Source organism: Mauremys reevesii, linkage group 2 (genome assembly GCF_016161935.1).
Source record: "Mauremys reevesii isolate NIE-2019 linkage group 2, ASM1616193v1, whole genome shotgun sequence".
NCBI lineage: Eukaryota > Metazoa > Chordata > Testudines > Geoemydidae > Mauremys > Mauremys reevesii.
In genome coordinates, this window is record NC_052624.1 from 114,253,286 (window position 1) to 114,269,498 (window position 16,213).

Here is a 16,213-nt window from a genome sequence, read left to right on the forward strand (position 1 = left end):
AATTCTGAATGATCACTCTACCTTCCATTATTCTTCAGTCAGCAGCCACCACTCTCCAACTGCCCAGCTCTGAAGACAGCAGCGCAGAAGTAAGGGTGAGAATACCACACCATGCCACACTTACTTCTGTGCTGCTGCTGGTGGGGCAGTGCCTTCAGAGCTGGGTGCCCGGCTAACAGCCGCCGCTCTCCAGCCACCCAATTCTGAAAGCAGCGCAGAGGTAAGGGTGGCAATACTGTGACCCCCTTCCCCTCCCATAACCTTGTGACCTCCTGCAACTCCCTAATTGGGTCAGGATTCTGTATAGAATAGGATTAAAACACATGAGACGAGATTTCATGGTCCAGGATACGTTTTTTTATGGCTGTGAATTTGAATTTCATGGGTATTGAATCTAGTCTTAGCCAAGCTGATGGATTTCCCTTTGAGCATCTGGTGATACGCTCCACATTGCACTTTTTCTATGAAGGTGGCATTTTTGGTGGCCGTTATGTCAGTCAGAAGAGGGGGAGAATTGAGGGTGCTTGGTGTCAGATTCTCTGTATACAGTTTTCTACACAAAGTTTACCTTCATCTTCACCCAAGGCTTCTCACTAAGGAGGCTTCCAGTTTTCATATTAACTAATGAGGCTTTGTGAAAAAGCTCAGTGAAGGTGAGGGGAGGTTTCATATTCTAGATGTTCAAGTTTTCTTTTAATCTGGACTGGACTAAGCCTTTTGGGTCTTTACACAACTGTTCATCATCTTTGCACACACAATGAAAGGCTGTCCATTATCCACTTGACTATCCACTTGTATTTGGTTATGTTACCAGTTGGCTAACATGATGCATCTGTATAGAGCATTGGTCATTTGACTTGGTCATCACAAGATTCTGTGGCCTTTCTGGATTACTTTCCCACATTAAACATTTGAAGAATGGCATCCTGATCATTAGTCATACGTTTTGCCTCTTTGTATGCAATCTCTCAGTGGTCTAGAGATTATTCCAGTTTTGGACGAGTGTTCCTCCAATCCCTGTTCTAATAGATTCCAACCCCACCTCCAGTTTGGATTACTTGTGAGTCACCAACAGTAGAATGAGTGTGCAATCATTCACAGAAGAAGAAACTATTACTAACCTTTTTGTAACTATTGCTCTTGGAAATGTGGTTCACGTGTCCATTCTGTGATTTGCTTTTCTTCACCCTTTCTATCAGTATCTTTCTGGAAGGAACTGAGGTGGGTCAGAAGTGGCTCCACCCTTTATGCTTGCATGCATGAGGCAGTGTAGGGTGCTTGTACTGCCCTGATAGATACCAACCACTCTGGGGGAAAAACTCTCCAACTGTACACTGAAGCACACATACACCTACAGTGGAATGGACGCATGCAACACATCTCAAAGAACAGCAGTTATGGAAAGGTAAGTAACAGTTTCTTGCATCGCCTTGGTCTATCCTAAACAAATCATTTAAACTCCTTAGCATTTACACCCTTTTTATATTGTTTTTAGACCTTGTTCTCGGTTTCTTGTTTTCCAAGTTGTATATATTTGGAGCCAGATCTCCTCGTCCTATGATGAAATGTACACGCAGAGATAAAGGGAGAGGAAAAACCTGAACAGAGTTCTTGCCATACTGTAAGCCTTCCCTTGGATTGACCTGCAGGGCCAACCCACATGGATTTCAGGGCATCCTCAGATTCCCCTCTTTCCTACCATAGGGCCTCCCTTGTCCCATGGCTGCACTTGAGACTCCTTTTAAAGTGGGATTCCCTACCTTGGAAGAAGTTTGGTGGAAAAGATAATGCCTAGACTCTGTATTACCATTCCTTTAAAATCTCTAGGGCTTGGGGGCAGGAGAGCAGGAGGCAGGGAGAGAAGGGAACACTGCTCCATCTACTTCTCCCTTCATCTTCCCCTACCACCCAAAGTTCTTTATGCTGTTCAGGGGAAGATGGGAACACTGCCATGGAAGCATCCAGCATCCCTCCTTGTAGATGGGATGAGATCCATGGGCAGAGGATAGGATTAGAATAACTAACTAAGGACTCAATCTTCTTGAATGATCAATCCCTCCAGTCCTGTAAATTTTAATGCACTTACTTTAATTCTCTTTCATACTTCACACTTCAGAACTAAACATTGTGAGTGTACCATTTGAAGAGAAGTGAGCAGTGCTTCAGTTTTTTTTCTAGTTGGATTTTGTCCATGAATGTTTTTTTAAGCCTTCACTTGTACTAACTGGTGTAATTGAGACAACCACATGTTTCATTAAAGGTGTGCTTGCAAGCAAAGATCCTTTGTTTTTGTCCTTCATTGTGTGTGGGTTTTTTATACACACAGATGGCATCATACTTAAACTTTTTTTTTTTTACTTTTGAAATAGTAATTCCTTATGTACCTATTTCAGCTGGAGTTCCTTGCCATGATCCTGGAAGGACCTACAGAGAAATGTTATCCGAGGCACAAACTTGAACTTGTAACGTGCATGCATGATCTCTCTCTCTCTCTCTCTCTCTCTCTCTCTCATATAAGCTCCCAACAAATAGACGGGAATGGGATGTTGATACAGAATTCTCTTCTTTAGTTGGCTGTCTTTTGGTCAATAGCACTTTTCTCCCTATATAGCCCTTCCATGCATAAACATAGTAGGCTTCCTTCTGAAGGCTCTTGAAAATTTCACAGCCCTGAGTGCCCTAGTTATTCCAACCTAATCCCAGGTGTGTACATATGCTTCAGTCAAACTATCTATCTACCATTACATGGGGGAAGGCCTTTTGTCTACACTACTGGTGCTATAGTAGCATAGCTATAGCACTATAGGTGTTCTATTATAGTGCCTGTACTCTAGATGTGGAAGTTTCCTACTGCAGCCTTACAGCGAGGACCCAATGTAACTCCCATTAAAATCAAAAGGAGTGATCCTATTGAGTTAAATGGGAGTTGGATAAGGCCTTTAAAGAACTTCACCCCTTGGGTGGGGAGCATGTAAACTGTTGGGAAATAGTGTTCCTTTAATGCATGACATGTGGCTAACAGTGCATGGTGGATCTTCCACACTAATGATGTGCTTTTGTTTCCATTGAAACAAATGCAAAACTCCTGTTGACTTCAGAAGCAGCAGGGTTGGATCCTTAATGCTTTAGGTGATGCATTGTTGTAGTACTGTACACATTACAGTAAACTTCAAAATAGTTCACTTTCTATTTTTGAGTAGACTTCCAACACCCATGACCTGAATGTATCTGTGGTGTGGTTATTTTGTTTGGGGGTGGATGGGTGTGTGTGTGTGGATTGCTCATCTATACATAGTCAAAGTTGAAGCAAGCTTCCTGTTATCTTTCCTGCTCCCTTATTTTGTTAGCTTATTAAGAGGCATCATATTTGCGTTTTGTGTTATGATGCAGTACATAGTTTGGAAAAGTGGCACGGGGAAAATGTTTCTGCCACTTGGTTTTTGACAGTCCCATAGTTCTAACGTTTCTTAACATAACTACCGCAACCTCTTTTCTTTTAATACAGCATTACAGTGTTTTTGCCATCTCTGTACAAAAGACAACTTTACATGTGAGACGGATGGGCTCTGCTTTGCCTCAGTAACACGGAGTCAAGGCAAAGTCGTACACAATAGCATGTGCATAGCAGAAGTTGATCTGATTCCACGAGACAGGCCATTTATTTGTGCCCCCTCATCAAACGATGAAGTTACTACTACTACGCCTTACTGCTGTGTCACAGACTACTGCAATAAAAAAGAACTTCAAATTCCAACGCCAGGTAAAGATTTTTGGTTTTTAAAGTAATTCCCCAACAAAATCAATGAAACTCATTATAAAGGTTAAGGAAACTAAACTGAGTACAAGTAAAGGTGAGGGAGGGAAAAGAATAACAGAAAATGTGGAAATGGCAAAGTGCTAAATTACTTTTGTTCATCACCAAAAAGGTTAGTAGCGATTGAATGTCTAACATAGTGAATGCCAGTGAAAATGAGGTAGGATCAGAGACTGAAATAGGGAAAAAACAAGTTTAAAAATTACGTAGACAAGTTAAATGTCTTAAAGTCACCAGTGCCTGATAAAATACACCCTAGAATATTGAAGGAGCTGACTGAAGAGATTTGAGCCACTAGCGATTTCTTTGAAAAGTCATGGAAGATGGGAGAGATTCCAGGGGACTGAGAAGGAGCAAATACAGTGCCCATCTATAAAAAGGGAAATAAGAACAACTGGGGAATTAGACTAGTCAGCTTAACTTCAGAACCAGGAAGATAATGGAGCAATTGGTTTGCAAACACCTAGAAGATAAGGTGATAAGTAACAGCATGGATTTGTCAAGAACAAATGGTGCCAAACCAACCTGATAGCTTTTTTTGACAGGGGGGCATGAATGAATGAATGAAGAAGCCTTGTGGATGGCAGAGGGAAGTGGTAGACGTGAGATATCTTGACTTTAGAACTGATCCCTGCAGGATCCCACTTGATATGCCTTCCAGCTAAACTTTGAACCACTGATGATTACTCTCTGGGAATGTTTTTCCAACCCACCTTATAGTAACTCCATCTAGTTTGTATTTCCTTAGTTTGTTATGAGACGGTCATGCCAGAGCCTTACTTTAGTAAGCAAGACATGAGAAGTAATTCTTCTGCCCTACTCTGTGCTGATTAGGCCTCAGGTGGAGTATTGTGTCCAGTTCTGGGCACCCCATTTCAGTAAAGATGTGGCCAAATTGGAAAAAGTCCAGAGAAAAGCAATACAAATGATTAAAGGTCTAGAAAATATGACCAATGTGGGACGATTGGGTGCGGGGGGGGAAACTGGGTTTGTTTAGTCTGGAGAAGAAAAGACTGAGAGGGGACATAAAAGATTGTTAAAAAGGAGTAGAGAGAAAAATTGTTCTCCTTAACCTCGGAGGATAGGACAAGAAGAAATGGGCTTAAATTGCAGAAAGGGTGGTTTAGTTAAGCACTGGAATAGAATAACTTACCTAGGAAGGTTGTGGAATCTCCGTCACTGGAGATTTTTAAGAGCTGTCACAGATGGTCTAGATAACACTGCTCTATAGCCAAAATGCTTCTGAAATAAATGTAGTCAAACTTTACTAATTCTGGGTCACTGAGAATGAAAATGATGCTTAAAATTGTTGATTGGCTCTAGTTTTCAAGATATGCTATTGGGTCAGTATATACGACCCTTGACTTGGGAATAGCGGAGGATAAGTGAGTTATAAAGGGAATAGCGGAGGATAAGTGAGTTATAAAGGGAAGGGATCTCAGTTTAAACCAGAAATGACTAAAATACATCTTTGACTGGATCTATGAATAAATGTATGACTGGGTTTGGACAGTACTTGCTTTTTAGGCAAAACAATGAATAATGCAATCTGAAGCTGGTATTGTGTCATACATGATATGAATTGCATTATGTTATTCCTAGAAGTCATGGATGATGCAATCATAATGAAGCTTACATCACTCTGCTGAACAAATTGCCCTATATCAGCTCTAGAAATCATACAGTGTCGTGCTCCTATTTGTCAGTGTTTGATTTTGCAAAGGGACACATTTCTGTTTAGCCAAAGTGAGCAGAGATGCCTCGTACTTGTGTGAACAGTGCAGATAACTTCTGCTATCTTTGTGGTGAAGTGACTTTTGCATCACAAAAGCACAGTATAACCACTATGGCTAAGAAAGCCTATCACCTTTATTTTGGCTGCAAAATTGGAGATCAGGACAAGAGGTGGGCCCCACACATATGCTGCAACACTTGTGCAACAAATCTTCGCCAGTGGTTGAACAGGAAAAGGAAATCTAGGCCTCTTGCAGTGCCAATGATTTGGAGAGAGCCAACAGATCATACCAGCAATTGTTACTTTTGCATGGTGGCTCCAGTTGGGAAAGGTGTGTCAAAGAAGAAAAAGTGGACTGTGCATTATCCAAACATTCCATCGGCTATACGCCCAGTACCCCACGGAGAAGGACTGCCAGTTCCTGATGCACCAGAATCATTCTCACTTAAGTCAGACGAAGAAGAGGAAGAGGATGAAACTTCTGGTCCTGAACCATCAATGTCACAGGACCCACATTTTCTCCCATCCTCCTCCTCTGAACCACACCTCATAACTCAAGGTGAACTGAATGACCTTGTCAGGGATTTGGAACTACCCAAGAGTAAGGCAGAGCTGTTGGGCTCCAGACTACAGCAGTGGGATCTCCTGGCAGGTGATGTTAGGGTTTCCATGTTCCGTGACCGTCAAAAGGATCTTGTCCCATTCTTCTTCATGGAAGGTGATCTTGTAGCCTGCAACAACATCGATGGTGTGATGGCAGCCCTCAACATTGTTTACGATCCAGATGAGTGGAGACTGTTCATTGATTCATCGAAGACGAGTCTTAAAGCTGTTTTACTGCATAATGGCAATGTTTTGCCATCAATTCCAGTTGGTCATGCAGTCCATATGAAGGAAACCTATGACAACATGAAACAACTTTTGAGGTGCATGAACCATGACCAACATCAGTGACAGCTTTGTGGCGATTTGAAGGTTGTTGCTCTCTTGCTTGGTCTGCAGACTGGATACACAAAGTACTGCTGTTTTCTCTGCGAATATGATAGTCGTGCAAGAGATTCCCACTACATCAAGAAAGATTGGCCACTCCGACAGTCATTGGAGCCTGGGAGGAAAAGTGTTCAGCATCCACCACTTGTTGAATCAAGGAAGATTTTGTTACCACCCTTACACATCAAGCTGGGTCTGATGAAGAACTTTGTCAAGGCCATTGACAAAACACAAGCAACTTTCAAGTACCTCCGTGGAAAATTTCCAAGGTTAAGTGAAGCTAAGATAAAGGAAGGTGTCTTTGTTGGTCCTCAGATTCGTGAACTTCTTCGAGATGATGCATTTGACCATGCACTGCGTGGCAAGGAAAAGACGGCATGGAAAGCCTTCCAGTTAGTGGCAATACATTTTCTCGGAAACAACAAGGCAGACAACTACAGGCTGTTGGTGGAAAACCTCCTCAAGGCATACAAAAGCCTTGGTTGCAACATCTCACTAAAGATACATTTTTTGCACTCTCATCTAGATTTTTTTTTTTCCCACCGAACTGCGGAGCAGTGAGTGACGAGCACGGCGAGCGATTTCACCAGGACATTGCAACAATGGAGAAACGCTATCAGGGCAAATGGAGGCCATCAATGCTTGCAGACTATTGCTGGACAGTGACAAGAGATGCTCCATTTAATGAATACAAGAGACAAGCCAAGAAGCGCCGAGTAGACACTGAATAGGACTAAACTATGTACATAATAGTTTTTTGCCTTTTGTTTCATAATAAGTTTTATTTATATAACCCTTTTGCTGATTTTAAAAGTGTTACATTAACAGGACAGGTGAAATATCATGTAAAGCAACCATAAACACATGAAAAGACCTAGGTTTACAATTTATGATTAAAACTCCTACACAATATATCTAGACATAAAATGTAAAAACTTAAATATCTTAGAAACAGTAGCCAATCAGTTGTTTTAATTGTCATATTTGAATTCAGCACATCAAAATACATAAATAGCACATTTTATCTCTGAAGCAGACGACTTCTCAAAAATTGTAGACCAGTGTAATACTTAGTCCTGCCGTGAATGCAAGGGACTGGACTCGATGACCTCTTGAGGTCCTTTCCAGAGCTATGATTCTGATTCTATGAGGGCAGACCAGAGCATCCATCAGGCTTCCTAAATATTATTTTGAAGGTGTAGATCAAGAAATAAACCACTACTTAAGAAGTCTCTTGTATCATAATGCTTCATGGCTTGCATCGTCTGTCTGTCTGCCCTATACTTAAATGTATGTAACTTCAGTTTCCATGATATATACCAATGACTCTGAAAGAGCTGAGTTAAGACTGTTTTACTGAAACAAAATGCGTTAAAAGAATTCTTCAAAGACCGTTATCCAATGCAATATACTGTCGCAAATACCAAAAAATGAACCCCTTGTTTAAAAACCTACTTGCTATTACAAAATAGTAACATTACTTTCCTTTCTTTTACCTCCGTTTCTAGTCCCTGCTTCCGGAGAATCCTCTTCTAATCTGGGACCTGTGGAATTGGCAGCTATCATTGCAGGACCAGTCTGTTTTGTTTGCATTTCACTAATGTTGATTCTGTACATCTGCCATAATCGTACTGTCATTCATCATCGTGTACCAAGTGAAGAAGATCCCTCACTGGATCGCCCTTTTATATCAGAAGGAACTACTTTAAAAGATTTAATTTATGATATGACTACTTCTGGCTCTGGGTCAGGTAATTTATTTCTAATACATGTAAATCTGTTGATGAAAGTCTTGCCTCATGACTCAGGCCTCATCTAAACTTAACCTAGATCAACCTAGCTACGTCTCTCATCTGTGGAAAAAATGTGCACTTTGAGCACTGTAGTTAGGTTGACCTAACTCCCAGTACAGATGCTGCTAGATGGATGGAAAAATTATTTGGTCAGCCTAGCTACTGCCTCTCAGAGAGGTGAGTTAACTATATCAATGGGGGGTGGAACCCCTTCAGTTAATATAGGAAGTGTCTATACTATGGTGCTATAGTGATGCAGCTGTAGCTGTGCTGCTTAACAGCTGTAGTGCAGATATGGCTTTAATCTTTAAACTCTAGTAAAATCTCTAGTTAAAACTTTCAAATGTGATATATGAATGTCTGAGAAACGAGTGAGAGGTCACTTTTTTTTTTTAACAGGTTTGCATAGGAATAATTTGGAATAAATCTTCCATAATTAGTTTTAGCGTTTCATATGATAAAGGGTTAATATTTTTTTAACTTTTTGCTAGGGGAAGGCGCTAGGTGAGTTAGTGATGCTATTATGTCTGAATCTCCTGATCAGTGTTTCGTTTGACTTAGCATTCAGAAACGTTACCAAACAACATCAAGGCAGAGAACATCTTTATTAGAAAATAGATTGCACTTCTGAATTCTGATGGTGTAAATAGCAACACAACTAAATTTTAAAAATGATTGTTTCATCAGTTGTTGCTGTGAGAGCACATTCTCAGGAGCACTGTCTCTCCAGTACCACTTAATATATTTTAGAGAACTTACTACTAGTGAAAGGTGGTGTGTTGACAACCCTGGGAATGTCTCTTTATGTGTAGAATAGGTTTGGCATGGAGGGCAATAATGCAGGCTTTCTACCCAAGCACTCTTATCAATGTCTCCGCTCTGACTTGAAGGAAGATCATTTCTAGGGGATGAGAGTAGTGGTCTATATGCTCATTTAGTCTTAGCCTCTCTCCTGCTAACCTCACAGGCAATCCTGCTGGGGTGATGTCTTTGTGATATGGATCACTTGTTACATATGTACTCCTAGAAAAATAAGGTACCTGATGATATTGGAACTCACCTGAGCCTTCTGTCACATTAAATATTCTTAACTGTTTGGTTGGTGGGAACAACTATACTAATCTCTTCTATAAATCAACCAGAAATACAGTGAACCTTAACACAAACATACCACTCTTTTTTTGTGTAGAAGTGTTTCTCAAGATAACATTTCAAAATACAAATTCTGTGCTAATCCACTACTGAGAATTTTTTTTTTTTTTAAATCACTAGTTCAGATTTCAGCCAGGTCAGTAGACAAAAATTTATTAGTATCCAGTATCTGTATGAAATGAGTCTGCTCTATTTCAGTATAGTTCAAATAAGCAGGTAATCTCTCAGCACCCTTTTGACAGTTCCGGCAGGGGGAGGCCAGTGTTTGACTTAGAGCATGGAGACTGAATTACCCTTTAATCCTCAGAGATGCTATGTTCATGTAAGGGTTGAGGCTTCTTATCTAGATAAAGAGGAAGTAAGATTTGCTCTTCACGTGGAAATGACTTGCAAAACTTGAAGTTCTGAAGTTATTGAAAGCTGTACTGACTGACAAGTTAAATGTTTGAAAGTTTACAGGGTGTTATGTGCTTCATGGCATATATAACTGATTTCTTTTTTGTTTTCAAATGAGGCTGGGAAGAGCCACTATGTTCCTACACAAAGTTCTATATTTCACTGTTGGTACGCCAGCAGCAGTGAATGAATAAATGCTATCTTCAAAGCTGTGCTTTTTCAAAAACATAGGATCACATCTTGGTCTCAATATCTGTCAATGATACTTAAAATGTGTTGAATTCCTTTAAGTGTGTGTGTGTGTATCTGCTAAATGAAAAAGGACAGTATCAGTAAAGAATCATTTTTCATCTTTGTTAGCAGGGATAAATAACAGAGAATGGAAACTAACTGGAAGCTAGAACTACTACTTTTAATTTAAAATTATTTTAATTGATTAGAAGTTGACTTGATATATCCAACCTCTTTGAAGGTGCCATGTTTAATCTATTAAGATTTGCAAGTGTGCCTGTGTATTGTTTGAGGGTGAATTGATTGCTTCTACGTCCACTCCATATCTGAAGGATCATCTTTTTGGATATGCTCACCTGTGTAACTACTGGTTGAGCTGCAGGGGAGCCCTAGTGTAGCACAGACTTTGGGAATACTTTTTAATTGCAGCATCAAACCTAGGTGGTGGTCTCTGATATCGTCATAAAGAAGCTACGATTATGAGCAAACAGCACATGATCTTTGGGACTATAGTGCATATCTCTATCAAATTCTACTAGCTCATTTGGATTTTAACTTTACAAAGTTTACTTGGACTAGGTCACTTAAATATTTTCTTATGTTTAATTCTCATAATACTTTAAAATACAAGTCATGGTATAATTGCAAGTAGACTGTGTGTGTCTGCATAAAATAAGATATTAAAACACATTCATTTTGACCTTACCTATAAATGTCCAAGTTAGTTCGTTCAAGATGGCTGTCAAAAAAAAAAATCCCAAACCCTACCGTCATTTGGGTATTTTTGTGTTTGTTTTAAACTTATTACCTTCTGGAATCTGTGGGCTGAGAAGGACAAAAACTTGTGGAGAGAACCATAAAGGTTTTTTTCAGTCTCTTGGTCTGTGGTATCAACATTTAATATGTTGGCTTTCTATAATTCCAGTTGCTTTGACTGTGCTATCCCTCCCTCTGTTCTCCTCCTGCTTGCTACTGCCCCACAGCTCTCTGGATTGGCAGAGAGTCACTCCATGAAGGCCAATTTTATTTTGACTGTTAATTGGTCTTCCCATAGAGTGACTGTCTACTGATCTGGAACAGCCCTCCAATTTTTCTTCTGCCTCACTTACCTTTTTGAGTCTTTTTTTTCCATGTTGAAAATATTCACTTGGATTTCTGGTGTCAAACTTAACCCTTGAAAGACCAGGGACTGGTACCAGGAGAGAGACTTTAATTTGCTTCTGGGAACAAGAATATACATGAGAACTGCTCAGTGATTCCCAGATTTGCATATGGCTCCTCTTCTTTCATCCATAAGAACACAGAATTGCCATGCTGAATCAGACCACTAGAGCATCTAGTCTACTATCATGAATGAGCAATGGCCAATAACAGATGGGTGTGGATGGGGCAAATAAGTCTCCTATTTACAATTATGGAGTAACTCTCTCTAACAGGGAAAGCTTCCTAATAACCCCCAACTCTGGGTGGTTTATGCCCTAAGTATGAGACTATACCCTTGTAGAATCCCCTAACTTATGTGACTGGATGTTCTCATTGTCCATATACTTTTTGTAATCCTCTCTTGACTTTTACTAGGCCATTGGCATCTTATGGTAATGAGTTCCGCTCTTTAAATGTTGTTGTGGTGGTCTTGTATTTTGAGAGTGGTAACAGGAGCACCCAGATTTCCTTATTTTTACTGGTCATAATTTTTTTATGCCACTATCCTGTCCCCTTATCCTGCTTTTGAGCCTGTTTAGTTTAGTCTGACCAGTTGAACTGTATTTATGGCCCCCATTATCCAGTATTTGAGTGCCTCACAATCTCAAATATATAGTTATGTTGGTTTAAACCTCCATTGAAGCTGGTGAGCGTAATCACCCCCATTCAGGATAAATGTAAGAAACAATCAAGCTCCTTTATAGTAGGAGCCACGGCTCAAAACAGAGTCCATGCAGGAATGGTTGGAAGTCAAGCTATTTGGGTGGGGGGTTTTGCTGAGGATTCATTTGTGTGTGTGTGTGTGTGTGTCTGTCAGAGAAATACCACAAGCACAGGCGGGGGAAGCAGACGCGCTCTGGTAGCGAGACCCTGACAAAGCAGAAAGAGAGCACTTTTGAGGGGTAAAGTGCTGGCAGAAAAGAGGCTTGGAACTGTGAGCAAAGAAACTGTCTCCTTCTCTTAGATTCTTGTTGTGTTTAAGGAAAAGGGATAATGCAATCTTGTTTATTTACAAAGAAATACCTGGTTCCATCAATTTCTCCTCCTAATGGAAAAAATGCACAAGATTCCAAAAACTGGCTAAGCGTTCAGTTTAAAAGGGGTCACACTGATGCAAGATTTGGATCCAGTTTCCCAGGAGAGAAACTGCAAGCTGATATCCCCGTTGAACCAAAATGGAACAAATAATGGTAGTGGTAGCAGAAATCAGATGGTCAAAAAAGTTTAAACATGAACTAGAAACTTAACAAGCCTCCCCCCACCCCAAAAAAAAGCTGGACACTTTAACTCCTCCTTTGGTAAAGTAGTATGTGGACATTTTCCCGAAAGAGAGAGAGAACTTGCAGGTAGAGATGAAATCTGGAGCAACAGCTACTGGGTCTGGACAGATTGGGGAAGTCCAAGCCATTTTCAATTCTCCTAGTCTGGAATGGCAAATTGGATTGAGATTACTGAAAGGTTTTCCATGAAATGTGGGAGGCCAGGAAAGCTTTGGCCAACTTGGAACTTACTACCAGATGAGCTGCAGCCAGGACTTAAGGAGTTATGAAATACGTGTCTCAGATCACAGTGGAAGGCAGCTACCTAGATGTGGAATTGGGCCAGCCAGAAGACATTGGTAAATAAGACTGGAAATCTTCATCCATTTTCTACCTTGTTCGTAAGCCACAGATGCTGGTGGGCTCAGGAGAGGAGAAGATGATGTAAAATAGTTCAAAATCGCCATTATTTGAATGGAAACAATCTTTGGTGGAAAAACTCCCTGGGAGGCGCATTGCCTCAGTTCAACATCATAGCTCAAACAAGTGGCTGGGAGAGCTAACAGAAAGGGAAGTTTCTAGCAGCCAGCTCCAGTGGTGCTGCAGAACTTCTCTCAGAAAAGAGGCTGAGTTACCCAGATCTACTATTAATCTGTGATACGCAGTTTGGAGCCAGCCATCAATCTGAAATGGCCAGTTCACAGCTAACAGCTAGAAGAAGAGGGAAAAGCGACTCCTCCTGAACTGGCAGAGGACCTACAGAAGCTTGTGTTCCTGTCATATCCAGGCAATGAGGACTTCCAGGATCAGCTTATAGATGCTCAGCTGGAGTTGGACTTGTAGATAAAGATAAGTGAAAGGAGGCCAGAATCATTTCACAGTTGTGGCATTTTCCATGGAACTCAAATCTCTTTCCTTACAGCAATGTAACACGAGGCAGCAGCCACTAGTGAGAAAGATGGAAGCTAATTGCTAGGAGACTAGTAAGTACTACTCTCTACTCTGTCTGACTGAAAAGGACATTCAAATTTTTGGTTCATGGCATTTTTGAACAATTATGAAAAAGTGATAAATTTGGTATGGAAAAACAAGGGAAATTGACAATGCAAGACTTAAAGGAGACCATTTAGACACGTGGGGGGATGGGCGAGGGGAGTTACTGTGAGAGACTGTGGCCATAAAAAAGATTGTGTAAATAGAAACTGGGCAGATGGTCACCAGTGAAAGCTTCTCACCTAGTTTGGAAGATAGGGAATATCAAGAGGAAGGGGCAAAGCTTTGAGGTACAAGGATCAGCCTCCCAGATCTTCTTTAGGTCTAGGCAGTTTAACAATAATAATGGGAGTTTGGCTATCAGTATGTAATGGAGTCAGTGAAATGCACTGGGATAGTGGTCTAGTCTAACAAGTTATTAGGCCATACTCACTAAAAAGCCTAGGAAATGGATAAAAACCACCACCAAATTGGTCTCTGCGAAAGCCAGTGACTGGGGAATGTGCAGAGGTCCAAAAATGGGAGGGGGAAGGGCAGGGAGTGGGATTGGGTTTAAAAATCTGTAGTTAAAATAATGGATGAGCTAATCTGTGCATTTCAATGAAATGACTAGTAGATGCCAGGAAAAGTCTTGGAAATCCAATCTATGGAAATTCCCTTTATGGATGGGATCCAGGTGAAGCAAATAATTTGTAGCCAATTGGTTTGCAGTGAACAAATTGTCCTGCTTCCAGGGACAGAAACCATGACCAACTACCTGATGTGGTAGCTTTCTAACAAAGGAAAGATGGAGTGAAGACCTGTTTTTGAGACACAGATTCTCAGGAAAATCTTAGCATCTGAAGTACTTGTGGGTGTGAAGTATGGATCCTCTACTACTTGCTGAATGGCTTCTGACAAGCTGCAAATAATGAAAAAGGAGCTATGGTTACAAAACATGAACCAGTGGCTGTAGTAACTGCTGGCATGGAAGAAAACTATTAAAAGGGAAAGGAATAAAATTGAGGTTTCAGAATTATTTTTGGATTAGTTACTGCACAATGCTGCACGTTTAAATGAGGAACAACAGAACAGTCTTAAGATTTTCTGTTTAGGAATCAGGACTTGTTCTCCCAATCCAACAATGAGGCTGTAATGCACTGGTCCAGCACCAGATTGATACTGGATGAAACCACATAATTTTATCAGTGGCAAGGGGGGAAGAGGCATTACAGGCCACTTAAGAAATAGATCAGGAAGGCATATTTGAGCCTTCACCCAGTCCTTGGGCCTCACTCATAGCTCTAGTTAAGGGGAAAAAAAGAGAGCACCAGATTAAATAGGCAATAAAAAACTAAATGAAGTCACTTTAAAGTATTCTTATCCATCCACTCATGAAGAGATGATACCCTGGATGCTGTAGCATGTTCAATTTATTTTTCCACACTGGATCTTAAAAGTATGTCTTGGCAAGTGCAAATGGATCCAAAAGACAGAGGAGAAAACTGCTTCCACAGCAGGACAAGGCCTGTGGCAATATAAAGTTGTGGGTTTCACCTTAAGCAATACTGTGGCCACATTTGAGAGGGTATTGGATGGCATTCCCCTCTCATCCTGTTTTGTTATATTTAGATATGCTGGTGTAGGCTAAAACCTTTTAACAAAAACTGATATGTTTACAAAGGGCCTGTGATTAGCCTACAGCTTTGCATCTAAAACTGAGATGTAAATTGTTTTTAAAAAGTTTAGGTTGGGTGCACAATCAGTAAAGTGGGGGAATTTCCATTGATTAAGAAAATTGAGGCTATGCAGAACAAGCCAACTCTCCAGACAATCACAGATGTACAGACAGACCAAGCATCCTTGCAATGGCTTTTCAGATTCAGGAATCATGAAGGGGCTCTTTGGCAAAACTCTAGTGCAATGATTTCAGTCGCACACAGGTCTGGGCTCTAGCATGGTAGTGCTGATGTCTTGTTTGGTTGATTACAAATGCTGCCCCAAGCAGTATAGCAAGGAATTGGCTTTTCAAGGGAATGTGTATGCTCAGGAGGAGATGACCCGAAGAGAGAATTCCAATATTGGAATGTATATGATTGAAAATCATTTGGCACATGCAGCCACCATGGAGTATAGTATCCCCTCAGAATGCCACGGTGAAAGTTTTCAGGTCCAGTGAGACAGCTTTGAGTTTAAAGGAGAGGGGGTCGGGGGGAGGGAGAAGCCTGTGCGTGATGGATACAGGTATCAGCTAGTTGTACCAGATACATTGAAGGAGGAGGTTCTGAGGTTGTCATGACTCTAAAACTACTGAAGAAGAGGTCTGGGTAAGCTTGAAATCTTGTCTTTCAGTAACAGAAGTTGGTTCAATAAAAGATACTAACTCGCTCACCTTCAGTCTCTTCTATCCTGGGACCAAAATACTAGCACTGCCAACATCTAAAACTGCTGGACCTTTTGGGGTTGCAAAGACCATAGCCAAGCTAAGAGAATGTTTTTTATTCAGTAAAATGCATGCAGGATGCAGAAAATTGTGTGGGGAAATGTGATTCATGCATTGTATCTATTGGGTTTCCGGGAAACCGGGTGGGCGGAAGCCCGCCCAATGCTAAAGGATCCCCCCTGCCAGCATAAGGGGAGGATCTACAGGACCTCAAAACCCACTTAT

General features: G+C 40.9%; 1 protein-coding gene across 8 annotated transcripts in view; it reads left to right on the forward strand.

The window, feature by feature from the left end:
- TGFBR1 (transforming growth factor beta receptor 1) overlaps positions 1-16,213 on the forward strand; it is a 101,415-nt gene that overhangs the window by 33,251 nt on the left and 51,951 nt on the right. For 7 of the 8 annotated variants that reach the window (XM_039521687.1, XM_039521688.1, XM_039521692.1 and 4 more), the window contains 2 exons: positions 3,506-3,760; positions 8,048-8,290. In XM_039521687.1, the coding sequence (XP_039377621.1) occupies positions 3,616-3,760; positions 8,048-8,290 (388 nt within the window). In that variant the 5' untranslated portion in view covers positions 3,506-3,615. Of the gene's footprint in view, positions 1-647; positions 1,406-3,505; positions 3,761-8,047; positions 8,291-16,213 lie in introns of those variants that run through there. The other variant, XM_039521690.1, reaches the window with a different exon arrangement.